The following is a 27,120-nucleotide window of genomic DNA, read 5'->3' as shown; positions in this document are numbered from 1 at the left end:
CCTGTCCCCAGCCAGCCGCCGCAACGCCCGAAGCCCCGTCGGCAGCCGTCCCCCGCCTTCCCCCTCGCCGAGACCCTCTCCCCTTGTTCTTCGAGGCAGGCACCGGCCCGGTCCCGCCGCCGTGGAGGCACGCAGCGAGTGCTCACGGCTGCTGGGGAGGGTCTTCCCCTGTCCCTCTGCTCCGAAGCTCTTCACGCACGCCCCGGGCCCTCTGTGATTTGCTTCTGCGAGGCGACGCACGCTGCTGCATTTTCTAAGAAAAAGCGGAAAGAATCAAAACACAGCCGCGTGGAGCGCTCCTGGTTCTCCCTCCCCGCAGGCTCCCCGGCGACCGGAGGGCAAGCAGCAAACTGTTCTCCGGCGCTCCAGGGGCAAATTAAAATAAAATAAAATTCGTCGTTTCCTCCCCTCCATTTATTGCTAAACTGATGTGGTTTAGAGAAGTGAGAACGCTCCTTTTCCCTTAGCGGCTTCCTCAGTGCCCTGCAAGCTATTGCCTTGATCTCCATCAGATACTGGTGTTATTCACGACAGTACTGATTTGATTCATTGTCGCACAATCCTGGAGCTTTGCATTTTAGTCACACCTTGAGATTATTTTATATAGACCTCCGAAATAGTGAACACCTTAGCCATCCTGTTTACAAATTAATCTAATCTTCCCTCATCACCCCGCTCAATTTAGAAAGTCTTAAAATGTTTAACACTGATAGAGATTACAATTTGGGAACTACTACAAATATTTTATATGAGTGTATGCAGGGAAGGTGATCCCTGTGAGAAACCAATTGCCAATCGTTTAGTTACTGCGTAGTTTTATCATTTGGAGATACCCCGTTGATTCAGAAGATCTAGGCAACGAGCTCACTGTTTTTAAGACAGCTCTGGGTCCCTAAACTAAGTATTTGGAAACAAACAAACAAACAAACAGACCAGGGTTAGTTGTAAATCTGAATCTCCTCATGCACATTGCCTTTGGGTTTCCTTAACGATTTCCACTGTTTATCCAATATTCGTACCACTTACGTGGGATGAAATACCTGTTATTATTCAACAGCAAAATATCAAAGAGGTTGGCTAAAAAAACCCCATCCTTGTGTTCAACTATTAAACGATCCTGTACGCATCGCTATTGAGTGTCACGCTGTGTTATTTATTTCGACTTTGTTCGTCACTTACATTTTTTGTGTCTGTGAATAAATATGTATACATACACACAACATATTTGCGCAGGTCGAATACACAGGGATTATACTCAGATGTGTATTATTTATGTACACACACACTCGACTTAAAAACATCCACGAAACTCGTTAATTTACTTATTTAAAACAACGTTTACAAAACAACAGGAAAGTTCCAACTGCACTTCGTATCCTCGCATGACATTACAATCTCTTTAAAAGAGGAAGATTAAAAAAAAAAAAATGTTCGGGCTAAAAAACCGATGGCAAGCACACACTGTAGAATAATGCACCTGAAGGCTATTTCTTTCCTATTCCGCAGATACGTTTATACTTTTGTTGCCCATGTTTAGGATCCCTCACTTTGCTCAGGGCACAGACCACAAGGCCAGAAGAAGTGCTCCAAATGTCCCCTCGTTTCGCCCCTAGTTTATAAAGGAACGGCTTTCTCCAGCTTGTTTCTTTAAAATAGAAAGGGGAGTAGGAGAGGGGGAAAAAATCACTCTCGGCTCAAAAAAAAAAAAAAAGTTAGTTCCTAGCTTTTGGGGGGGCAAATCCAGAGTGATCCCTGCCCCAGAGGGTGTCTGGCGGTCGGCAGGAGAGGGGTCAGCAAATGGGGCTGGGGCAGGCGGGTGGGACGAATCTGTTTTTCTTTTTCTCCCTCGCCCCCCGCTCCGGCTTCCATGCAGGCAGGCAGGAACCCAGCTCAGCCTGAGGGGAGGTGACGGTCCCACCCATCCAGGCTGTCGACGGCCCCCGGCAGGCGCGGCGGGTCGCGGAGCATCCCTGCCTCCTCTGCTCCCTGCTACACTCCGGCCTGCGCTGTCCGCCGCCCTGCCAGCCGGCGGCTCCCCCTTCCCCGTGGGAAATAGGTCAGAGCCCCGGGGACCCCCTTTAGAAACGTGGCAGGTGGAGTGGCATTCCCAGCGGGATGCCCATGGGGTTTCCACGCAGCCTCTCCCCACCCGGGAAAGCCGTGCCGAAAGAGAGTGACTTTCCCAGGGACATTGACCTCGGACCTGCCAAAGCCCAAAATTTCCTTGGGAACTGGAGAGGAGGGAAGGGAAGGGAAGGGAAGGGAAGGGAAGGGAAGGGGAGGGAAGAAGAAGATGGAGAGTCTTGAGATAGAGTTAGGCACGGTGATTTTGGAGGCGCCGTCAGAGCGGCAAGTGCCTGAAGGGACAAGGCATTCACCGGTGTGAACGACTGACTCCTTTTCTGCTGCCACCGTGAATAGGGAAGGAAAGAGAGAATTTGCACTGCCTAGGGAAGTTACAGAAGTTTTTCCCTCCAAATGTTCAGCCCAACCTCTGTGAAAATATATTCCAAATATTTTGTCTCTATAAAAAGTCTTTAAAAGGAGAGGTTCATCACGTTGAGGAAGCAACTTGAGGCAGCTTTCCTTTCTGTAGCAAACGTTCATTCTTTGGACAGGAAGCCAGCAGCACCATGTATTCCAAAGCATGCTTGAATTGTGCGTGAACACCAGCATCTAAATAGCCTGACTAGGTATTTGCCATCATGGTGTCCTCTGTCAAGTTTTTATACTTAATAAAAATACCTTTACTGTAATGTCACTTAGAAAAACAAAGTGTTTACTATGACTCATTCTGGGAATTTACTCTTTGAGAACATGACTCCCAAGCTATATAACAGCATAATTCCCTTTAAATTCACTTGTTTATTGCATGTAAGGGTCCATAGGCTTTACATATCATGTTCATGGACTTTGAAAGCTTCACGGAAGTGAAAAACAAAAAGCATTTTAGGAAAGGAAGTCATCACCTGACCTTGTCTAGGCCAAAGGTGAGGAAATACATAAACCTCACTACCTACTTATGCAGAAAATAAGCCTCAAACACTGTGAGTCTCAAGAGGAAAATGGAAATGCTCAGAGCCCTCATAGAAGAAAGTGAGAAATTTGAAGATGAGACAGGTAAGCCACAGGACCTGGTGCTGGAGAGAGGACCTCTGAAGACATTCATATCTTACAAGACCTCTGGTGGGGAAATCACTCCCAGCAGTAGAGATGACGGATGACATACGTAGTGGTTCTAGATATTTTTTTTTTTTTTAATCAGGTCTCAATCAATCTTAATGTAACACTCACTGAAGTAATCCACAAATTATTTTTTCCTCTTTTCTTTTTTTCTTTCTTTCTCAAACTTACATGAAAAAGAAGTAGGAATACTTTAAGATACTCTATGAACAGAAGTTAAGACAGAACAATTTTTCTCTGTGGGAAAAAGACTAGTGGACAAATTTATCCACATTCCTTTGTGTTACCATATACTCGTAAGTACTTGCATGCTTTTGGTAGAAATGCTTGCTGAGAAAGTGTTTCTGTGCTGGAGAAAGCCCAAGAATTGGAAGTGAAATTAGAGGTGATCCTTGGGAGTTGAAAACCAAGAACTTGCAACTAGAGGCTTCAGGTTGCCTCACAGAAAGGTACACATAGGTGTTTGCCACTAGACCCAGCATTGCTCTTGGAAGTGAGTGTAAGCCTCAGGACTGAGGGTTGGTGGTGAGAAGACCTGTTTGCACCTACTTCTTCAGCCAGGGGCTGTGCAACAAGGGAGAAGGTTTCCACAATGGACCAAGGGGACAAGACATTTAGAGTTCAGATCACTGTCAGCAAAGGTCATGGTATTAGAAATACCCTACTTCCTACCACCACACTAGGTAGCTCATGCTGCCACTGATGTAGTCACTCTTAGGAAGCAGCCTCCTACATGTGAATTCTGAACAAAGACATTGCTACTTGAGGAGGCGAGAGTGGTAATTTAGAACATGAGAGTTTGATCTCCCAGATGGGGAAAGTCCCAAGATAAGCATCTTTTTCTCTACTGGTGCTGGTGGTTGACAGCGTGGACTGGGTAAAAAGGTAAAAAACCAAGCATGCTGAGAGCTGAGAGGATGGGGCAGAGGTACAGGGTGTCCAGAACAGGGGGAGAAGAGGCAGATCCACCTCAGGGAAGAGGTGCATGGTGAAAAGAGAGATAAACACAGCAGAGTCTGCCTAAGCCTGAAAGGATGCACACCAGACATTTACCTTTACCTCATTCCATGTCAATTCAGATCAATGGTTTTATCTGACTTCTAAAACAAAGCTCATCCCTGCAGACCTCCAATGCACATGGCTGATGAGCAGTGGCCCTTACAATTAGACAGTGGATTTTGGGGAAAATCATAGGAGAGAGGGCATTCCTTGCCTCCTGACATCAAGCATTTGAACACTGATAGCTTTATGGCTTTTTTTCACATCTGTTTTCACCTTACGCTCTAACCAGCCTAAGGGTCAGAGGAGGAATTGAGAGTCAAGCCAAGGTACCAGTAACACCACAAAGTCAAGAATCTGTACCAAATATGGATCAAGTCCAAGAAAAGAGGTGATTTCACTGTCCTCATATGCACTTTAAGGTGACCATGACTTTCATCCTACTGGCTTATCTTGCTGTCTTATCTTCAGGCAGATGTGAAAGAATGATTTTAAATGTTTGACCATGGTATGAAAAAAAAAAAAAGTTATTTCAGAACTTTCTTACACAGTGTATAAAGGCCCATACAAAAGCTGCTTTCTACAAAGCATTAATTAATAAAACACAGATTTAAGTTCAAAGTAAAAGATTTCCATGAGATCAAATACCTTCCTCCTTGTGCTGGAGGAACCATAGTGTAAGAAACCAAACAACTGGACAGACCTAATGTGTTCTCTGAGATACGTTTCACTTACTTACAGGCATTATTCTCAGTTTCATACGTTGCTAAATCTGGGGATTGAACATTGTGGCCAAACCTCATGATTATTTTCTGTTTTCAAGGTGTACATAGAAATGACTGTTTTTGTTAACTCCTGCTGTTTTCTTAAACAATGCCATTCAACGTGATGGACATTAAAATGTTCTACAGATTTGTATCATGCATTTCTTTTCTACAACTGTATAGAAGCATACAAGCTATTACAATTAGTGAATGTACTTCATTTGTGTATATGCTCCTTTGTGGTTGTTTTCAGTAAATGTTCATGCAGTTCTGTTCACTGGTAGTAAGGTAAACTGTTTTACCAAATGTCAAGCTAAGTAATTTCACACTAAATAATGTACATAAGAAACCTGAATTCATGAGGAATGCCGGCCCTAAGGCAAGACATTTGAAAATACTGAGAGATGTATGCATCCAAAAAAACCCATCCTGCAAATGGACTAGTCCATCAAGCTGATTCACAAAAATCACATGGAGAAGCTATTTTTGCATTTCATGTCAGTCAATAACAATTAAAATCTCAGTCTACATAGCCATAGAAAATATAGCTGATGTTAATTTAAAAATGAAGAAACTTGTAGATTCCACTCAGATTTATTCCATATGAATTAATGTAGAATTCAATACCAGAAACATTCTGTTTTCTGGCATTACTACTAAGACCATAAGGCATTTATGCCCTGAGTAGAAGACTGAGTTAGAAGATTCATAGTGTCACTCATACCTGCTTAAGGTTCTGGAAGCAGGTTATGTATTCAGCGGTCATCACAAGAGCAATAATGTTATTCCTTACTGCTTGGTTTAATGAGAATAAAATTGAAAGGCAATAGAAAATACAGGCATAGAGTTAAGTGTGGGGTTTCTTACCCACACAGAATCTTTTTACTCTCTTTCAGTAAAAACACCAAATTAGTGTTATTTTCTCCCATACAGTTTAACAAAGATCAAAAGGTCCAGGCAGCCAGTTGTATGCTAGGAATCTGGGGAGATCTCATAGTGGCCTTCCAGTAATTAAAGGGAGCCTACAAGAAAGATGGGGAGGGAGGGGTAACAGTTTTAAACTGAAAGTAGATTTAGATCAGATATGAAGAAGAAATTATTTACTGTGAGGGTGGTGAGACACTGGCACAGGTTGCCCAAAGAGGCTGTGGCTGCCCCATCCTTGGAAGGGTTCAAGGCTAGCTTGGGCGGGGCTTTGGGCAACCTGGGCTAGTGGCAGTTGTCCCTGCCTGTGGCAGGGGGGGTGGAACTAGATGACGTCTAGGGTCCCTTTCAACCCAAACCATTCTGTGATCCTATGATATGAATTAAGCTATTGAACAATGATTTTATTGTTCATATACAAGAATTAGCAGAAAATGGACAATCTAAAGTTTTATTTTTTTCAGCCTAAGGTTTTTCCCATAGAAATAGGGACAATTCCATAATACAGTTCAAGACTGCTGAAGACTAAATTACTTTTCTTTTGGAGTGCAGTTCCCGGGCAGCTGGCAGACTTCATTTTTCACAGGTGCTGTAAGGGAAAAGCCCTTTCCTCCTGTCACTTGGCCATGCACCCCCACTGTGCTGATGCCACTGCACCCTTTCATGACCACCTTTAACTTGCTAATGCAGTGGAAGCTGTTCCATTTTGGGGAAGGGACTATATAATTGTTTTTTTCTCGTTCTGTGAACTGATGAAACCTAAAGAGTAGTTTGAGGTGCATCAGAGTCAGAACAAAAATAAGCAGCAGGAAGGGGTAGGAGAGATGGAGAGCAGCAGCCCCATCAGTACACAAGATGCACTGTAGAAAGCTGAAAAATCCCACAAATACCTGTAAATATAGATGTGAATCTTTTTAATCTCCTACACTCATGTAGCTGGGCCTCTTCTATGTCACCCTGATGCTGAGACAGAAAACATCTTCCCAATATGCCTAGCCTAGCCATGGCTTTGCATCCCAAATCAGCTGAGCCAATTTATAGCAAAGTTGGTGGAGAACCTGACAATTGACCAAATAAACAATTGGAAACTTTTGCAAAAGAGTAATTAAATGTTAAATTCAATTCCCTTGCACTGTCCTGCTTTAGTCAGTACTGCAATGACAGTGGGGAGAGGAAGCAGTCGTTAAAACAGTTAAGCCAGAGTTTCCGTTTTAGAGGGCTGATCCCGCCCAACGCTGAGCACCTCTTGAATTAATTTCTCCCCTTACTGATAGTCAGCTGATTTCGATAAACAAAATACTCACTGGTTACAGTTCTGGGAACCCCAACTGCTCTCAGGTCCGTTTTGAATACTAACATAAAAACTAAATTCTGATGTCACATGCCACCTGTGCTGATGCTGAGAGATGCTTTGAGTGTTGTTAGTATGAAACAGCATGAAGTGTTAGCTAAGTGAAAATGCGATATGAATGGGCAAACTCAACCTAGCAAGATAAATCAATGTTAGGCTGCACAGAATGATTTAGAGGAAATAGAAAAGGGAGAAAGCTAATGGCCTGCCTCATGGCCTAGTTTGTGCCATATTTAAACTTGCAACATTGCATTGGCATCAGTACATTACATTGTTAACACCCACTCTGGAGGATGATCCGAGCAAGATGAATGGAAACCTCCTCTAAGAGATAAGGATTTTAAAAGTCTTAGAAGTTGGGGTAAGCAAAATACAACACACAAACAATCAGTGGGAATCAGGGTGGGACACAAGAGCAACTCCACAATCAGAGAGAGCAAACATTCATAATACAATTAAGTGTGGGGCACTGGCTTGGAATATAGACAAGGGCTGTTTGGGTCTGAATGTTATTGAGTCCATATCCAGAAGTGTCTTCAGTCAAAGCGGAAAACGATCTGTTGCCTGTGACTCATGCGCCAAGATGAAGCAGAATGCCTAATGAATGCCACCAGAGGGACAGTTGGACAACAGCTCCTCTGAGTGGGTGTATGTCTTCCTCTTGAATTTCTTATTTGCATGTTGAACTTACTCTGCAGTGACATTTCTGCTCATGGTCTGCGTGGATCTGGACATTCCATGTAGTTCCAAGCTCTGGCATTTCCTTTGGAGGCCAGTGGAATATTTTACAAGCAATCAGTTGGTTAGTGATTCTGTATTTCCCACTTCTTGGCTAATACTGGCATGCCTCCTGCTTTGTGCACCTGTGCTATTTACACTCTCATTCAGTCCACCCTCTGTATATATGTGGAAGAAAATTAAGCTTTCAGCATTTATTTTTAATATACCCACTGTCTCCCAGCTGCATTTTTCTATTACCCCAAGGCAAGTCCTGCGCAGAAGCATGAGAGATTGATCTGTTCTTCAGCAGTTTGTCCTAGCTCTAGGGGTGATCACTTTTCCCCCAAAGCCTTGAAAGCATTTAGGCCATACAAATCAGTGAATTAGTTTAGGACAGTTCACTGGAGAATGAGACGTAGGTTTAAAAATGTAAGGTTAAATTTCATTAGCTAATATTTTACTAGGCTTTACACAGTTTTAATCCATCTTGGATAAGACCTGCAATTCATAGTTACTGGATGCTACTTCATTTGCTTCAGTGCTCACTATTAGGTACCTGTGTTGAAGCAGACAATGTTTACACAAGGCTTTAAAATGTAATAGTTTGGGAAACACACACATAGAAACCAGTCAGGACCTGAAAGGTCCATCTGAAACCTTTGTTCATTTTTGTAAGAGACAGTATTTGGTGGAAGAGATATCAGTGTAAAACTAGTGCTAACTGTGTAACAGGTTATGTTTAGCACAAGAGGAGCAATGACATCAGTTAAACTTGAGAGATACTCACTTGGCAGTCTGGAGTTTGAAAACTAGGCAACAGCAACAGTTTAGCAGCCTATATCCTGGTAAGCTGTTTACCAGGTCAAGGTGGGATTTTCCAAGAACCTCAAGCTAGTATTTGTTAACACTGATTCTGATGTTATGATACAGGACCAGTGCAAAACTATGCACCAGAAGAAGGCAGTCCATCACAAATGCCTTCACAAGAAGGCAAATCTATCACAGCAAATGGACTAAATAATGATTGTAAAAAAATCAAATTGCCATGAATAGACAGTCAAACAGAACAGAGGTTATTTCCATCAGTGAAGTCCTCTGCATGACACTGTCTCACTCTTGTAAAACCAGGGACATTCTAAGTCTAAGAATGGCCTTTGTTCTCTGCTAGAAACTTTACCTGGTTTTAGTAATGCAGTACATTAACTTTGTATCTTCTTGTCCTCTATCACACCTGCAGTACTTCCTACAGTAAATTTGATACGTTTCTTAGGACTGTTTAGAAAGGCAACTAAACACAGTTACTTGGCCTATCTTTATATAATTAAACATTATCTATGCTTTTCTTGACAGTCATGTAGTCTACTGGATAAAAAATATCTCTCAGCACATTTCAAAGAGTATAAAATGTATGCTAAATTTTGCAAAAACACACTACATGATGCTACCATGTTACTGACTTTACAGTAATTCTGCATGAGACACCTTCAGATATCAAGCCTATGTTGACAGAGCAAATAGGTATCATAGAATGGCTTGGGTTGGAAGGGACCTTTGAAACTCATCTAGCCCAATCCCACCACCACTGGCGGGGACACCTTCCACTAGACCAAGTTAATCCTGTCCAACTTCATGTTGAACACTTCGAGGGAGGGGGCATCCACACCACCTCTGAGCTACCTGTCTCACCACCCTCATGTTAAAAAACCATATCCAATTTAAATCTATCCTCTTTCAATTTAAAACCACTGTCCCTTGTTCTATTACAATAGGCCCTGGTAAAAAGTCTCCCACCATCTTTTTTATAAGTCCCCTTTAAGCACTGGAAGGCCACTATAAGGTCTCCCTGGAGCCTTCTCTTCTCCGGGCTGAACGACCCCAACTCTCCCAGCCTGTCCTCACAGGGGAGGTGCTCCAGCCCCCTGATCATCTTTGTGGCCTCCTCTGTACCCGCTCCAACAGGTCCATGTCTTTCTCATGCTGGGAGCCCCAGAGCTGGATGCAGTACTTCAGGTGGAGTCTCACCAGAGTAAAGCAGAGCGGGAGAATCCCCTTCCTCAACCTGCTGGCCACACTTCTCTTGATGCAGTTCAGGATACAGTTGACTTTCAGGGCTGTGAGTGCACATTGCTGGCTCATGTCCAATGTTTCATACACTAGTATCCCCAAGTTCTTCTCCACAGGGCTGCTCTCAATCCCTTCATCCTCCAACCTGTATTGATACTGCAGATTGCTCTGACCTGGGTGCAGGACTTTGCACTTGGCCTTGTTGAACTGCATGACATTCACATGGGCCCACTCCTCAAGCCTGTCAAGGTTGCTCTGGGTGGCATCCCTTCCCTCCAGCGTACCAGCTACACCACTCAACTTGGTGTCATCCACAAACTCAATCCCACTATTTTATGTCACTGATGAAGATATTACATAGTATTGGCCCCAGTACAGACGCTTGCAGGACCCCACTTATTACAGGTTTCCACTTGGACATTGGGCTATTGACTGTAACTCTTTGGATGCAGTCATCCAGTCAATTCCTTATCCTTACCTAGTGTTATCATCTAACCTTGCATATGAAGAATCTGTAACAGAAATGTGTAACAAAACTCACTACCTATGGACTTGCTCTGTGCCATACTGTACTGTGATATTGTAAGTACTCAGTATATAAAAGAAAATTAACATAATTATCTTTAGATGTCACTATGGAATGTTAAAAAAACCAACTCAATGGTGATTGAAAATGGAAACTCAGAAACAACTTTTAGAACATACAAATACGAACTTTATGGCTCCAATCCATTTCACTAAAACTGTCTAGGGGGCAAAGATAACAACAATTAAAACAATTTTTAAGGCCAGCCATCTGATTTCACTAGATATTAAAGGTAGTAAAAGGTATGTTAGATCTGTAGCCTTCTTCCTGCCAAGCATCAAGCTCTGGCTCCTGCAATCTAAGTTCTTTAAAAAAAAACCCACTATGAAATACGGAAAGTTGGTTAAGCTATTTTCCCCAGCATCTGAAATGCACCTATACCGGTTTTGCTAGGGAGAATGTCCAAATCTAAAGGCTTTCATAGTAGGAGACTGGGCACCTAACAGAACAACGCTAGCAAGCTAAAAAACATATACCTGCTTTTAAAAAAAAAAATCCTTTAAATTTTATTTTACATTACTGTGAGAAGCCGTACTTTCATGTTTCTGATCTTTCCCTTGCTTCGCTTGGACTGAATTCTGATCCACTTCTGTCTCAGCAATCCCTACTGTATCAGGGACTTAGAACCTTAAGTCCTAGGCTGCACAATATTTTAGAAAAGTGGTCTTTATAGAAGTGGTGTTTACAAGTTATCACCACCAACCTGTTCCATGAATGGCAAAAGTCCTCATCAGATAAACAAAATTCACTAACGACTAGAGGTAAATAAAAAAAAAAAATTTCCACACAGTTTGGAGAAGCATAGGTTTCATTTGTTTTATTTACTAGACAGGAAGCAGCAGATTATTTTCTTCAAGTCAAATTGTATTAAAAACTGAAATGCATACATGCAAAGCACTTGAGCACATTCATCACTTAAACCAGAAACCAAAACCAGAGTTGTTCAGATCAATGAAGCAGCAAAAGGCCAGCACAGTGTTCAGGACATTGGCAGCAAAGTACTTTTCTGTACCATTCTGTAAGTCGCATAAGTACATCTTCAGGCACAAATTTGGCTTAGGCATTACCTAAATTTTTTTAATAAGAACATTCCTTCATTACACAATTGCTACTGTGAAAGAACCACCACAATTATTAAACCATGTCTTCTAGCACACAAACAAAAACCGTTGTTTTTTTTAAAAAAAATAAAATCACTGAAATAAAAAATATGGATAATGTATAAAAATAGTATTTTATTTTGAAATTGTCTGTTTAGTTTTTCTGGTATGCTTCTGAAGTGGAGTGTGACATTTGCCTTGTTGAAGGAAAAGATGCAAGGCAGAAACAGGAAAGCAAACATACTATCTGTGAATCTGCTTTCTTAGATCTTATTTTATGAAACTGCATCACAGTATTACCTAGCCTTTCCTTTCTTCCATCATCTAAAAGGTATCACTGAATAGCAGATGACAGTTTGCTACTGACTTCTTTCTTCAGCCACTGTATGATCCAGCTTGACAGTAAAGCTATTCCTAGTTTAAAACATGCTCAAAGTCTAACTTTTGCCATCTTACACATTATCAAGCATGATAAAGATTATAAAAGCTGTCTTATACATTATTGTGGGTCAACGTTTACTCCATTCTTTTATGCTTGTAACAATTTTTGAAGATATTATAGCCTCTGGAAGTTCAAAAGTGATCCACTTTTCCTTGTGAGCACCCAAACTTCAAGGTTCATCAAGGTTGTTACTGTTTTGGCAGGATGACCGAACACTGCACTGTTGTCTGAAATACAAAGTCGAAGTAGATGAATGCTTCTTCTGCCAATGCAAAGCAGAATTACTTTTCAATATAAAAGCAGACTACATAGCTTTCATTTGGATTACAAACATCTGCAACTCTTTCCATGGCTATAGTATATACAACTTCCTCCAACACCACAGAAGAATTACAGAGAGGGCATACCCTACAACAGTTCAAGGACTTGTCATTACAACTTTCTAAACCTCTGCAACAGGCTTATTGGTATTGAGAACAGCCACCACATTGCAGAAACACTAAGTTAAGGACTTCAGGCTCACAGTAGACAAAAAAAATTGTGCATCTTGCTTTTAATTTTTAAGACCAGTATACTGGCTTACATGCATCATATTCAGAGAAAGCTCTTTTACAAATATAATCCAAATGCTCTGAAATTGCACTTAATGCACTTAAGTGATTTTTATGTGTTTCTTCATCAATTTTGAAGTACAGCTATCAAGAACAGAAACTTTTCTCTAAAGGTGAATTGATTGAGTGAATGAAATACTCATGTCATGCAGGGACAGGCAACTTTGACATCAGCCACACTCAAGGGTAGGACCTGAGAAACACTTCAATCTAGGCTTTCCTGAGAGGTCCTCAGCCTGCAATGATCAACACAGACCAATGGAACTACCGTTGAAGTGAAGTCTTGATGAATTTCCCCCTCCACCTTATTTACCTGAGCCAGTTCACTCAAGTCACATCAGTATGTTCACTGGTTTGAGGTATTTTTTGAGAAAGAATATTACTCAAGAATATTTACAAGATCAGAGCTCAACATAGATAACTTACAAATGTCATTTGCACTTTGTGATAGACTAGAAAAAAATTACTAAAAAAAGTTAACATTTATGCTCTTCAACTTGTTAGCTACCAAACACATTAAAGTCTAAGTACATCAGTGAGGAAGTGTGATCCTTCCAATCTAAACTGTCTCACAGTATTCACTTACCACAGTGCTCTCAAAGTACAGCATTATTCCTTGTATTAGAGGTCTGACAAATATTATTGCATATAGGCTAGTGCAGAAGTTCAAAAAGGGCAGGTCTCCTCACAGAGTCAAAAAGTTTACCTGGGAAGCATTCACAGAAGCTCTGATGCCTTATCACAAGCCAATTTTCTTACACCCACGTTGTAAGAAAAATCAGTTCTAACATGACATTCCTTTTACCATCCCAGTTCAGATTTTTCTCTGATCCTCACTGGATTAAACTTTACTGTGATAAAGGTACAGTCCTCAATTCCCAGTTGCTACAAGTTAAAATTCTTTTCAGCAAGACAGTTTTTCCTCTCTCACCAACACTCTTCCAAAGAAAGATAAGAAAGAATCTACTATATTGGTTCTCCATGGAAATTGTTTGCTGCCACTAATTCATTTACTTCATTCAGCAATGAGTCCATATTTTACTTGAACAGCTTTTGATAACAATGCAGTGGCTGAAGTTCTCATTGCTTTTGACATCCCTTCCAAGTGTTGACTACAGGCAAGCTTTGGTTTTCCTGAAACCATCCCTACATGCCTGCTCTTGCTTCTGGATTCCTTCTTTGTAGCTTTTCCTTGCTTCCAACCCTCAAATACTGCATTTTCAAACTGGAGTTGTGTTTCCTGTTTAGTCAAGTCAGTCATCTGATTGGCCTTTCTGTGGATCACTCCTGTGCTTGAAGAATGCTACCCTTAAAGACCCGACAGCTTGCTGGAGCTTCTTGCCCCTTCAGAGCTGCCTCCCATGAGATGATACCTACTAGTTCACTGGTTAAATCCAAGTATGCTCACCTGACTGAACTCCAGCACCTGTAGTCAGCTACTTGCTTTCCTTCCTCCCCACAGGATGTTGAATCACAAGCATTACAGCAACAACTGCCAGTGATCATCACCTCACTAAACAATTCTTCTCAGTGAACAGCAGATCCAGCTGTGTATCACCCATGGCTGGCCCATCCTAACCAGAAATTTCCCTAACACCAGCCAGAAATCACTTGGAACACTGTGATCAATAGCATCACCTGTGTTTCCTGATCCATGACATAAATACAATGTGGTCATACCCTGTTCTGAAAGAGTAAAGGCTTTGTACCCTGGACACGTCTCAAAATGACAGGCTGTAGGAAGATGCTGTGCTTGCAGGAAAATTTTTTTCAAGCTCATGTAACCTGAGCCTGGAGAATGATCTCTTTTCACAGCACAGAGCCAGGAAATACTGGCCTGAAGACATCTTAGGCAGTCAAAAAACAGTCACTTTCAAACTACATTTAAACTCACTGGCATATCACAGATGAAAAGACACATGAAAAGGAATGGACAGCAGGCAGCCTATCCTCTAGGAGAAGACCAGTCCTTGGACATTTTTGCTTCAACACTCCAGGATTTCCTAAAGACTACTGTGAGATTCAGAGGTGACACCACCAGATGTGTGTGTGCATACTGTCATGGGAGGAGACAGATAAATACAGCTGGGCAAAGAGACTGGCAGTCTATTTTCTCCTGCCTACTGAAGTTCCTCCAGTCACAGCAGCCAGATTACAGAGTTCAGAAATGAAAAACTGTGTCCATGTACAGCTTTACGGTGTCACATGGTTCCCTCCAAACACTAGGAACAGACACTGACAAATGCCCAGCTGCAGCCTGGACACAGGCTGGCAGGGCTTTACATCGTCACTGATAGCAAAGTACCAGTTGTAGTCTTGCTCAGCTTCCTCCTTGTCTGCATTCCTTACCACATTAACACAGGGCATGCAAGAGACACTGCCTTCAGGCTCTACGAAAAGATGCCTCCATAAATAATCAGTTCAAAAACCCCATCATCTGACATCTGAAATTCCCAGAGTAAAATATACAGGTAACATTTCACACCTACAAAGTGATTAGATTTTAAAATCTCTTTGATTCAACTACACACTCATACAGAGGCACATGCATTCATCTCTCTCTTTGCTGTATTGCAAAATTGCCTCTCCTTATTCATTAACACAGAAGTCCAGGACCACTCTTTTACCTACTTTACCACCATTTAATACCTCAAACAAAGATTTTTAGCCTTTCCTGCCCTTCCTAAGTAAAATCAGAGAAAGCCTCCAAACCCTCAGACTTTCCTGTCACCACTTTTCCAGAGTATTTCATTGCGTTAAATCAGAGACAATTGTGAATCCTATTCTCCTGACATAGAATCTCAATCCCCACCTGCCAATTCCTGTTTCCAGTTCTTCTAACGTCTTCAAACCAACGTTCTCAATATCCCTCAAACCAAGCCACTATCAGCAAAGATAAACATGTAAGAGTTGCCAAGCCCAAGTGGAACTATCTTAACATTGACACCAGGCAGTAGCAGATGTTTAAGAGAAAGAGTATAAGAATCTACATTAGAATGGAGTGACCCTTCCTCTGGTGCATCATATTTTCTTCTTTCATCAAATAGTAGTTCAGGGACTGAGGTGGAAGAAGCACTTGAATCTGTATTTTAAACAGCTGACAATGAAATGGAAGAATGGTTAGCATTCATTAAAGGGGAACCTTGCAAACTCTGCAAGCTCTTTCCAGTCACCTGCTCTTTCACTGCAAATGAAGATGAAGAATCAAGACATTCATGCAAGGGAAAGCAGCAGGACACTGCTTACTGAAGTACACCTGACAGATCTAGAGGTAAATCCCTCAGTACTGAAGCAGCATTATATACCTGGCAAATTTCCTTGCATGTCAGCATGACCAAAGCAATTGAGGAATATCTAGCACATTTTTTAGATTATTTGTTCAAACTCTGAGGTTTTTGGTGTGCTGGGTATCTGTATTACACAAAAAATGTGGCCCAGTCCTCTGAAAATGTTTTCTGTGGATTAGAGGGGAGAAGAAATACTGATTCTGTTGTCTCCCTTATCCATCCATGACACAACTTCCTAAAGACTGCAAAGGGGAAAAGTCAATTACCTCTCACAAATGTATAGACAGGACATTTAAACAGCTGTTTCAGATAATTAGGTGAGGGAGAGTCATAAACATAATCTAAAGTCTCATAATAAAAAGTAGGTTTTCTAGTAAAGAATCAGCAAAAGATTCATTTCAAGGATTTGGTTTGGACCTCAGTGAACCTGACCTGGTCATGTATGCTTAAAAGTGTCTGGGGTGAATTTTGCTTAATGTCTTTCTTTTAGGAAACTGACTAAGCTAGAAATGAGAGTCACTAACAAGAGTACAGTACTGGAAACAAAATGGAAAATATTATCCCAATCAGAAGACACAGAAGATTTTTACACCACATATAGTTCTCTTGATAGCTGAATTTCAGGGACATACTCTGAGGCATATGAAGACATGACTTAGGTCTGTGTTCATATTTCTTACCCATTCAAATTTCAGTCAACACAGTGATCTTCAGAAAAGAGAAAGAACAAACCTGATTGAGGAGAGTGTTATCAGAGACTGGACTCTCATAAATTTCCTCATTTTCAGACTGCTGCTGCATCCACTAACAGAGATACTTGTGGCCCACTTAATTCTGCTCTCTGTCTTCCACATTCCAATTCTCTTTTTCTGTCTCCCACACCACCTCAATGTAATCCTCTCAGTTGCTCTTGTGCTTCATGATCTTGTACTCTTGGAAGTGGATACTTGACACAAAAAGCTTGTTGATTAATTGGATAGACATCCAAATTATTTTAGCATTTTTCTTTCTCTCTATGCTACAGCCACAAATGAACCTCAAGCATGCCTATGAAATAGAGGTGATGTTAAAACATGTAAGTAAACTCTTATCTAAGAAAAATTCTGCCTAAAAATTTCCTCACCAATATATTTTGAAATGTTTTTATTTTCTTTCTTTTCTTTTTTTTTTTTCATGCACTATGGATCTGAAATCTGTGGGAGAACACAGTTCAACTAATCTCAAACTGGTTATTACCCATATCTTGTAACAGACTCCTCTCCTTCTACATATTAAAGAGAACACAATGTTTTTTGTTTGAATCAGTCTTCTCTGCTTGGCTTTCCATTGTTCTAAGATCTAAGCTAAAGCTGAGTAGAGGTACAGGTTTTTCATTTGGATACTCAGAGATCTGGATCTTAGATTTACAACAAAGGATGACACTTCATCAACCATATTACAGATGTCCTTATTTTCTTTACCTTCTGTAATGCTTCTTGTAAAACTGAAGCCAGTTCTTTGCAATAAAGCTTGTGAGAGTCTCAATGAATTTTGTTTGCCCATCCTGAATGGATTTGGTTTGTTAAAGCATCTATTCTAAATTATTATTTAAGCACAAACATCTCAGAACATATACCTGTATTATGTGTATATATGCATACACTCTCCCCAGTACTTATCAGACTCATATGTATACTTACTTTCAGGGTGTGCAGAGTGCCAGTCCAGTCCATGGAACCTATCTGAGGTATAGCATTAAGGAGTACGCTAGTAGCCTTATTTGCATTCCCTTTCAGCGTCTTTAAAACTTTATCCACTGAAACCTAGAAATACAATAAAATCGAGTGGTGTCTCTCAATTTTGATAGCACACATTTTAAATACCCAAATACATACATGTAACTCCTACCTCTCTATGCGAAAAAGTGAAGCTTTACAATGTCACTGATTTTTAGCCAGTAAAAATTGTTTCCCCTGTAGATAAATGTCTGATTGTATTTTACACAAATAGGAGAACTAAAGCAGATACACTGTTTTGCACAGACCTCAAAAAGAAAAAAACACCAAACCAATTACAGGAAGACAAGCTCATATACAGAGTTCATGAGCTTCACACACACAGATCCCTGCTTCAGACAAGAGGAGACAAAATGTGTGCTAGTAGTGAGGTAAGTTTATGAAAACGAATGAAGTAGCAACAACAGATTCTGCTTGTACTTTCACAATTGCTCATCCAGAATAACTCAGTAGTACTGATACAAGAAAGAACAGATTTAGTTCAGTTACGTGATCTCTTATCAGAACCTACAGGTTCTCATCCAGATTCCTCAGAACAAGAGCCAGAGGAAAAGAAGTTTCACTCACTGCTTCTTCATGTTCCTTCCAGCAGTCGTAATCTGTTACCATGGCAATACTGGCATAACTCATTCCAGCTTCTTTCGCAAGAATCACTTCAGGCACTGTGGTCATGTTGATAACATCAGCTCCCCAGCTGCGAAACATCAAGCTTTCTGCTCGAGAACTGAAACGTGGGCCTTCAATTGTGATTACTGTTCCCTTGGAATGACACTGGAGCCCAAGCTTCTTGGCAGTCTCCATAAGAACCTGCAAAACAGGCCAGGAAACGGAAATAATTCTCCTGGTACACTGTTTTTGCATCCCATACAAAACAAATTAGCTTTATACAAAGCAGTCAAGTTTCATATGGCCACAGCTGTCCAAAACAAAGGATCAGTTCCAGTTTCCTCATCCAGCAAAATAAATTAATAATCCTACTAACAGGAATGATCTTGAACTCATCTAATTTTGTTAGTATCAGTTGGATTGCTGTTTTCAATGCAGACCAAGACGACTGGAAAACAAAGTTTTTGCATGATATTTAGGATGTGCTTATATTAAGAACAGAATGGTGAAAACACTCCACTGAGCACTACAGTACCACATGGTTGAGTTGAGCTGCTGAGAGCAGTAATAGAAATTTACTTTTTGAAAGTAAAACTTTACAAGCACAGACTTCAAAGAGTGTCCTGGAATTTGTACAGAAATTATCACCACATTTTCCCAGTGACTGAGCTGTCCACTTTAAATATACCATGCACTTCACATCAGTCTTTATAGTTCCAACTAGGACCTTGCATATGGCAGAACCATCATGACTTCCTCTCTGAGTAAGTGGCCTGGGCAATGCCAGTTGATACAGTAGGAATAAGAGTGTATCAGCATGAGTAGATGGGATTAGGATACCTGTAACTGTGCTGAGTAGGAAGGGAAAAGTAACTATGATGACATCTGTTTAAGACAAGCTTCTACAGAAAAGCTTGAAAAGTACAAAAGAGCATGAAAAATAATGACACAACAGGAGAGACCTTCATAACACAGCAGTAGTGAAAACCTAGTCTGACATCACTAGAAGTTGACTTGTCAGCATCATGACCTTCAACAGGCCAGGTGGAGCAGCCTCCCTTCAAAACGCTGTGAGAAGCTGGCTGGTCGACCTGCCATATACAGGTGCAACAAGCAGCAATACTTCAAGTGTGCTATGTGACCTTGTGGGGTGCTTCCTCACTGGCACGTGGTTAAGTGGATTGTGTGGAAGAGCACAAGTACACAGAAAGCTGAAGTTAAACCACACCTCCCACTATAGATGTGTGTAAAGAGGTAAACCTGCACTGGCAGAAGAAGGTGAGCATGCATGTAACCCACATGTTCAGGGGAAGGGTATTTGTGCATGCAACTGCATGAATATGTGTGCAGGTGTAAGGCAGAGCTTCTAAGATTAGCCACAGAGGACACTTAGAAATGTATAGGTGTTTATTATTACGCTGTAAATTAATCTAATATTAATTACATTTAATATTGTGGTTTATTGCTGATATTCATTCTGAATATAGGACTCACTGATTGCCAGTTAATTGCATGTTGTTAATAAAATCAAAAGACAACTTCAATTGTGATTTGACTTCAAACACAGTTCAGCATTATTTCCCTGAAACTCTTCACAAAGTTCCAACTTTGTTCCCTATAAGATGTTGCAGTAAGCCCCAGTTTCTGAAAGCAGTAATAACCATGACACCCTACATTATTCTAAAATTTGCAGTCAGAGAAAAGATAAACTCCTTTCAGATTCTCACTGAATTTACAGTGCATAAAAACCAAAGTATCTTCATGTATCCAAACAAATGCAATTTAATATAAAGTTTTCAGATGTTTTCATGCAAAATTCTGTAGTCTATTACGTTAATACTTTTGGCTTTATTATTATTATTACTGCATTTATCTATGAAATTCCCCTGTATTAAAATAAACTGGGCTGAAATGATCCCAACAATTTTCAGGGATAGTTCCAGGAAAAAAGTTTAAGTCACTTTTATCTGGTATTTTCAAATGAAGTGGAAGTATCCCTTTTCATCTGAAGAGCTCAAAGCCACATGTTCTTTAAAGCATCTGCTAGGATGATTAGAATGCATAGGCTAATGAGATAATGATCACATGTGAGACTGGGAAGTACCTAAATGTTTTTTCTCTGTTTGAAAGGAGCATTTCTCTGTTTGCTTTTCAAGCAATATAATACCCAAAGAACATTGTCTCTAGCTACTTAGCAATCAAATGAAAACTAGCCTTGCTGTACGCTTCCTGCAACCTCAGGAAACGGCTTATGCATATCTACTTACCTTTTCTAAAAAATGAGAAAAAGACATTGTGTGAAGTTTTGCCAATCACTTCAGTAATAACACTGCTTTTAATCCACTTTGGAAAGTGTATAGTTAGCTGTCACTAAACTCCTTGTATCTGTTGTGACATGACATCATGCTCAAAGTCAGTCAGCAATTATATGCCAACTAATCTTTGGTAAGAGCATGTGGCTAGGCTCTTGTTGCATGAAAAATGCAAAGTATAATTTACTGCTCAATGGAAGAAGGCCAGAAGCAAGCACATGTGTAGTATGTAGTGGTATGTTTTCTCAGGAGATTTAAAGTGTCTTTACTTCATTGCAAAACACCTTGATTCCCAGTGCACTGAAGCCTTGTTCTACTAACAGTGCTGTGGATCTGCTGGTGAATGTCCCCAAAGCACACTGCATCTGGCCAATTAATAAAACCAGCCTGTAATGACACGGAAGTGAATTGGTGAGAAGAGCAGAATAGTTCAGTAGTGTAAACACTGTACATGCTCTGGTACAGATTGGGCCACCTGCTTCACAATTCTGCTTTGTCCTGCTTGGTGTAGTAAATGACTGCATAGAGACCAAGTTTCTTAGATGGATATGACTGAGTCTGTAAGCATTCCCGTGGTCCTGATAATGTACCTCCTTGCAGCTTCTGATCCAAGCATTCCACAACACAAAAAAAGCAGTTCAGTCTTTACCTTCCCTTTTCTTTAGGTCTAAGAATACACTAAGATGGCATATTTAATCACAGATACACTCCTCCCAGAAACTTATTAAGGTGTTGAAAAGCAGAGCAAAATAACACTGCTTAGTCTAAGCATTTCTGAAGCCTGAAAATCTTGAAGTGACAAAACAAAGAACAACAGTTAAGAATAAAAAGCTACTGTAATTTGGCTTGTTTCTACATTTAACATCCTTTAAACTAAGCCTTGACTGTCCACCACCACCAACTGCTACAACACACAAATGTAATTTCTGTGAATGCTAAAAGACCCTTTATTTAATTCTTTGTATTAAATATGTAGAGTGCCTCTACCATAGGTGTAGTTTTATTCAGAACAAAAAGGAACTAATTCCATCTTAGTGCTTTGTCCACTTTGTTGCTCTCTTGGCTTGTTACTTGACAAATAAAGATCTTTTGTCCTGTTATTAAGACCCCAGGGAAATCTAGGTTGCTAACTGACATCTTCTGCACACTTCTCTTAGGAAGACAGCTTCTACAGACAGAAGATCTTTTACTTCCCATGCCTTCCAAATATTACATTTTTTCTTAATACCATGACATATATGAGCAACAGGAATAAAGAAGTGCAGATTGCCTCTGTAATCTAAGAATGCATTATATAATGAGTGTCATAAAAATAACATTTCTATATACTATTACAAAATTTACTAACCTCTCTGGTTTTGGTGCAGAATGGCTCTGCCATTGGAATATGACATACTCCTGGAAGAGTGGAATGCTGCCCATCGTATAAAGTACAATGTCTTTTTGTTGTCCTAGAAAAGCAGAAAACATGCTCAGAGAGAAGAACAGTGATAAAACAGAAGAGAAAGCAAGAATTTTACACAAATCAAACAAACATAGCATTCCTGTGAGGGAACAAAAATACCAGTATGATAGAAACGACGATCTATAACCCTGCCTCTGTACAAACCTTTCAGAACTGTACTTGAGTACAGAACTGGTACTCCAGTAGTGCACAGCCAATTAATTAGAGAAAATCTATTGTTACCAAGACACTGAAATGCTGATTTTTTCCTAAATGACACAGCCACATCATGCTGCAATTCTACCCAAAAGAAATCAGCCAAATTTAATAGTCAGGCAAGTAATCTCTGAAAAAAAAGAGCACAGTAAGCTTTCAGGAAGGGATCAACTCTGAATTATCACAAAGCTAGTCAAAATAGAGCTTGTTCATATCACTGCATTCCTACATTGAAAGGATGGAAATTTATAGGAACAACTTCCTGAACAAGAGAGGTATAAATTCAACCAGAAAAACCCTGAAACAGGATGTCTTCAAATTCTCAGAAAGATTACACACATGCATTGGCGGCTTGCAAGTAGCAGAATCCTTTTTCTCCTGTCTTTTAGTTGAGAAACTGTTTCCTTGCGTGGAAACAGTCAAATGTGCTGCAGAAATTACTACCCATGTCATTCTGACAACTACTGGAACTGTTACCCACCAATTCTTTACCTTCAAATGCACTGCCTCAGGCTAATTCAGCCAACTGCATGGCAAAAACCCTCTGGAACACAATTCTTTGAGACACTCCCTTCTTCCCTGCAGTATGTCACATACTGTAATTTGTTAGGAGAAAAGTAATGCAACAGCCACAGCTAAAAGTACAAAATTTCTGCTGGTAATACTGCTTGCAGCAGTTCCCCACCCAAGTCATCAGCAAGTATTTAACAGAAGGTTTCATATACAATTTACATGTTAGAGTAGATTTGAAAAAAAAGTACATACAGGGTAGCCTTAAGGATGACATTATAAAATAGGAAAAGAGATCAGCAAATTAAAAACATATGCAACATGGGATACAGCTATTAAAACTGCTTGAAATCCTAATATCAATCTTTCCTTTATGGGATACTGAAGAGCTGCAAATAGAATATATCTGGGTTTACACACTTTAAGTGTCTGGTAATGAATTTTTAGAATTGGAGGAAATGGGAAAACTCATAATCCATTTCCTGCATTATAGTATTTCAGATGTTGTTAGCCAGGCCCTTTCACTCAGAAAAGTGTTGAAGAAACATCACATACGCATAAATATTAATTGCTGACTTTCAGATACCCTAAAGTCCACATCACTACATGTTCTAGTAAAGAAATCCAACTATATTTAACATCATACATACAAACTGCATGGGAGTAAGTAAAAACAGTAAGACCTATGACTGCTCTGAGCAATGGTCCACATGTGTTTGCACTCTGAGTGTAACAATTTATTTTCTGCATGGAAGGATACGTCAACTCTGCAAAGGCCACAGCTATTCCATATGGGACCAGCTGGTATGTCTGTAAATTGCGAGGCTTAGGGTGAGAATAGAGGCAGGTTTGAACCAAACTCTGATTCTTGCTATCTATGAAGTAATGGCCGGCCAGAGGAATGCCTTTTAGCCTCTCCTCCTTTCTATAGAACTGCTACTCAAGTCAGGAGTTGGCTATTCTGATCTGTCCCACACACCTGTCTGCAAGATAGAGGGCAGAAGCATGTAATTTCCACTGGTGCAGTCTCGCTTCTCTGTATCCCTTGTAGAGAGAATGAAGGTTACAGAACCACAGTTACTTTCCTTGCCTTACTCTCACAGAGACCAAGAGCCAGAAAGCAAACAGTAGTATCTGCCTAAAGCTCCTGTCATTACAGAAGTTTCCCTGAGTGACTCCTCATGGAGCCATCAGGAGACAAGCAATAAGGAACTCAACAGCTACTCTTCAAAGACAGTTTGCTTATTATATCTCACAGTTTTAAATGTGGAGAAGTCCACATGCCCTCCAGCAAAAGAAGAGCCTGCTTAACAGCAGAGCACAAACGAATGTTATACAACTCCTGGTTGTTTACATTAAAACAGGAAGAAGTCACCAAGTGCCTGCCTAGAAACTAGCCACACTACTCATAAGTAGAAGCACACAGTCCAGAAGGATCAAGCACAGCATGAAGGGAAAGTACAGAGATGCTTCCAGTGGGGGGCAATCAGAAGCTGCACCTGAAAGCACTGGACCAATAACTACAAGCAAGCAGCTAAGAGCCAGGGCTGCATAGCTCCTGCTGGCCATCTGACCTCTGGAGGGCTCTACAGAGAATCCCCACCGGACCCTCATGTGCTTCTGTGCCAGTGGGCAGCATTACAGGAGAAAAAGGAATTCTTCCCTTGCAAAAGGGGCATGTATGTTTTTATTCATAACCGCTTGTGTAACAAGCTCAAGGAGACAGTGCTACTCACAGTGCAAGCAAACCCTTGCACTCTTGCATAGTTCAGCCATGCCTGCCTTGCCCTTACTGCTTTTTCGAATTCACAGCTGCATGTACCACAATTTTGAAGGTGTCTCCAGAGCCTGTACTCCCTACCCTCAGCAACAGCCACACTTTTAATCAGACAGTAAGGTGACTTTTGCTCCTTCATTTTGATTTTATCACAGTAACAAGATTTTCTGGCAGTGATGACTACGACTGATGCTAGGAAGCAAAACCCAACCCAAGTTATGTTAACAAACAAATAATTTCCATCTGTGACAAACAGTCCTCTACCACATGCATCATCAATTTTCTTCCAGTAGTGTTGAATTATCAACAGGCTATTAGAAATTAAGGAACAAAATGAAAATTCACACTGGCATCTGCTGTATAAAAAAACAGTCTCAGCATACTCTGCCTCTTCAGGAGCATTGAAAGAAAATTATCCCACAAAACAAGAACGTAACAATACTGCAATAACTGTAGTGGTGTGTGTGACACAAAGAATTCAAATAATAAAGTTGGCAGCTGTTACAGGATTTCTTTTATGAAGCTATTTTCTGCACCCTTCCGACTGAGCTGAGTCATCCAAGTAAGTAGTTACCATCTTACTCTTCTTTTCCTAGCAAACAGCAGCAGCAATAAAGTATTAAAAAGCCCCTAATCAGTCTGATCTAGCCAGCTGACTAACAGCACTAAAACTCACAGGAGCCAAAGGCAGAAAAAAATTCTTCCAGATTTTTTTTAGGCACTTGTTTTAAAGAAGAGAACAACTGTTACAGCCCATAATATTACCTGTAGTTACTTTTGGATTTGGAAGTAGGGAGAACACCATGTAAATATTTTGCTACTTATTTAACAAAACATCTTTTATTGTTTAAATACACACCCTAATAGATAAGTGCAAAAAGCAGTGACTCTACAAACGAAATCAAACACTTACTAGGAGTGCTAATGATCTGCAGAATTAAGCTCTCAGAAGTTTGGAAAAGATATATAGTTCTTATTACACCTATTAAGTACTCCCCACTATAAGTCAAACCTATGACCTAAACTAGGCAAAACTCCTACAGAACTCCATATACTGAGATCCTGTCATTAATGCCACAAAATACATGCCCACAGGGAGTAAATTACAACTGCTGCCTACAGCTTTCTGCTCAGTTCTAGCTCTTCTCCTATTCCCATTCACGGTTTTTTCTTCTTTCTTCATACCTGAAAGGTACCTGGACACCTAGAAAGGATCACTTTCAATGGCAGCTTGAGCAAATCCTTCCCACTTAGACCCAGGCCTCTTTCTTATGTACTGCCCAGCATGGGTTAATCACTATAAAGAAGCCAGCGTACCTTTCAAGAAAAATAACTGACTGTTTTTGCAGCTTTAAACAGTACCTTCTTTCCAAGACTGATGACATAGTTTGTCTGCAGGATCCTGGTTTTTCACTCGGTGTTTCAAAAAAATTGCATCTTTTCAGACTTTGGTGGACAATTAATCTATTTTTGTCCCATGAAAATATCCTCCTGCCAGCAGCACTGTTTTCATAATAATTTATGATACATAATGCAAGCACTCTTACACAGATATACCCCTGCAAAAGGCAAAAATGCAGACCCTACCTCCAAAGAACTAGCAGTCTAATACCCACTGGCAAAGATCAGCAGGGGAAAAGACTTACCACAGAAATCAAATTCTCAAATGAAACAGGCTATTATTATTATTATCACCTCCTTTTCTGAGAAACTTCTTGGTTTCCTGAAGCCATGAAATAAGTCCCCACAAGTTCCCACTCTTCTTTCCTGAATTAAACACTGCCCATATATGGGGTATGCCATCACTATGCTGGCCATCTGAATAAACTCTAAATGAAGACACATATCATAGAACCACAGAATGGTTGAGGTTAAAAGGGACCTCTGGAGGTTACTGGTCCAACACTCTGTTCAAGTAGGGCTACCTAGAACTGGTTGCCCAGTCCAGGTGCTTTTGAATATCTCCAAGGATGAAGACTACACAGTGTCTCTGGACAACCTGTGCCAGTGGTCAGTCACTCTCACAGTGGAAAAAGTGTTTCCTGGTGTTCAGAGGGCACTCCTCTCTTTCTGTCTGTTCCTCTGGTCCTGTCATTGGGCATCACTGGGAAGAGTCTGGTTCTGTATTCTTTACACCATCACTTCAGGTTATTTATATACACTGATGAGCTCCCCCTTGAGACTTCTCCAGGCTGAACACTTCCAGCTCTCCTCATGCTTTAGTCCTGCCAACATCTTTGTGTCCCTTTGTTGGACTCTCTTCAGTATGTCCATGTCCCTCTTGCACTGGGGAGCCCAGCACTGGACACAGTATTCCAGTTGTGGCCTCACAAGTACTGAGTAGAGGGGAAGAAGAATCACCTCCTTTGACCTGCTGGTAACACCCCTACTAATGCAGCCCAAGGTACTGTTATTTGTCTTCTTTGTTGCAATGTAAATGATCCCCGTC

At 40.6% G+C, this 27,120-nt stretch overlaps 1 protein-coding gene across 1 annotated transcript in view; it reads right to left on the bottom strand.

Annotated features, from left to right (window-relative positions):
* Positions 1 to 11,866: 11,866 nt before the first annotated feature.
* MTAP (methylthioadenosine phosphorylase) overlaps positions 11,867 to 27,120 on the bottom strand; it is a 30,974-nt gene continuing 15,720 nt past the window's right edge. The window contains exons 5-8 of the mRNA XM_026866607.1: positions 22,073 to 22,175; positions 18,374 to 18,613; positions 17,711 to 17,833; positions 11,867 to 12,360 (exon numbers count right to left, since the gene is read on the bottom strand). Coding sequence (XP_026722408.1) covers positions 12,322 to 12,360; positions 17,711 to 17,833; positions 18,374 to 18,613; positions 22,073 to 22,175 — 505 coding nt within the window. The 3' untranslated portion in view covers positions 11,867 to 12,321. The remainder of the gene's footprint in view (positions 12,361 to 17,710; positions 17,834 to 18,373; positions 18,614 to 22,072; positions 22,176 to 27,120) is intronic.

The sequence above is a fragment of the Athene cunicularia genome (assembly GCF_003259725.1).
Source record: "Athene cunicularia isolate RWA chromosome Z unlocalized genomic scaffold, athCun1 chrZ_part3, whole genome shotgun sequence".
NCBI lineage: Eukaryota > Metazoa > Chordata > Aves > Strigiformes > Strigidae > Athene > Athene cunicularia.
This window is presented reverse-complemented; position numbering and strand designations above follow the sequence as displayed.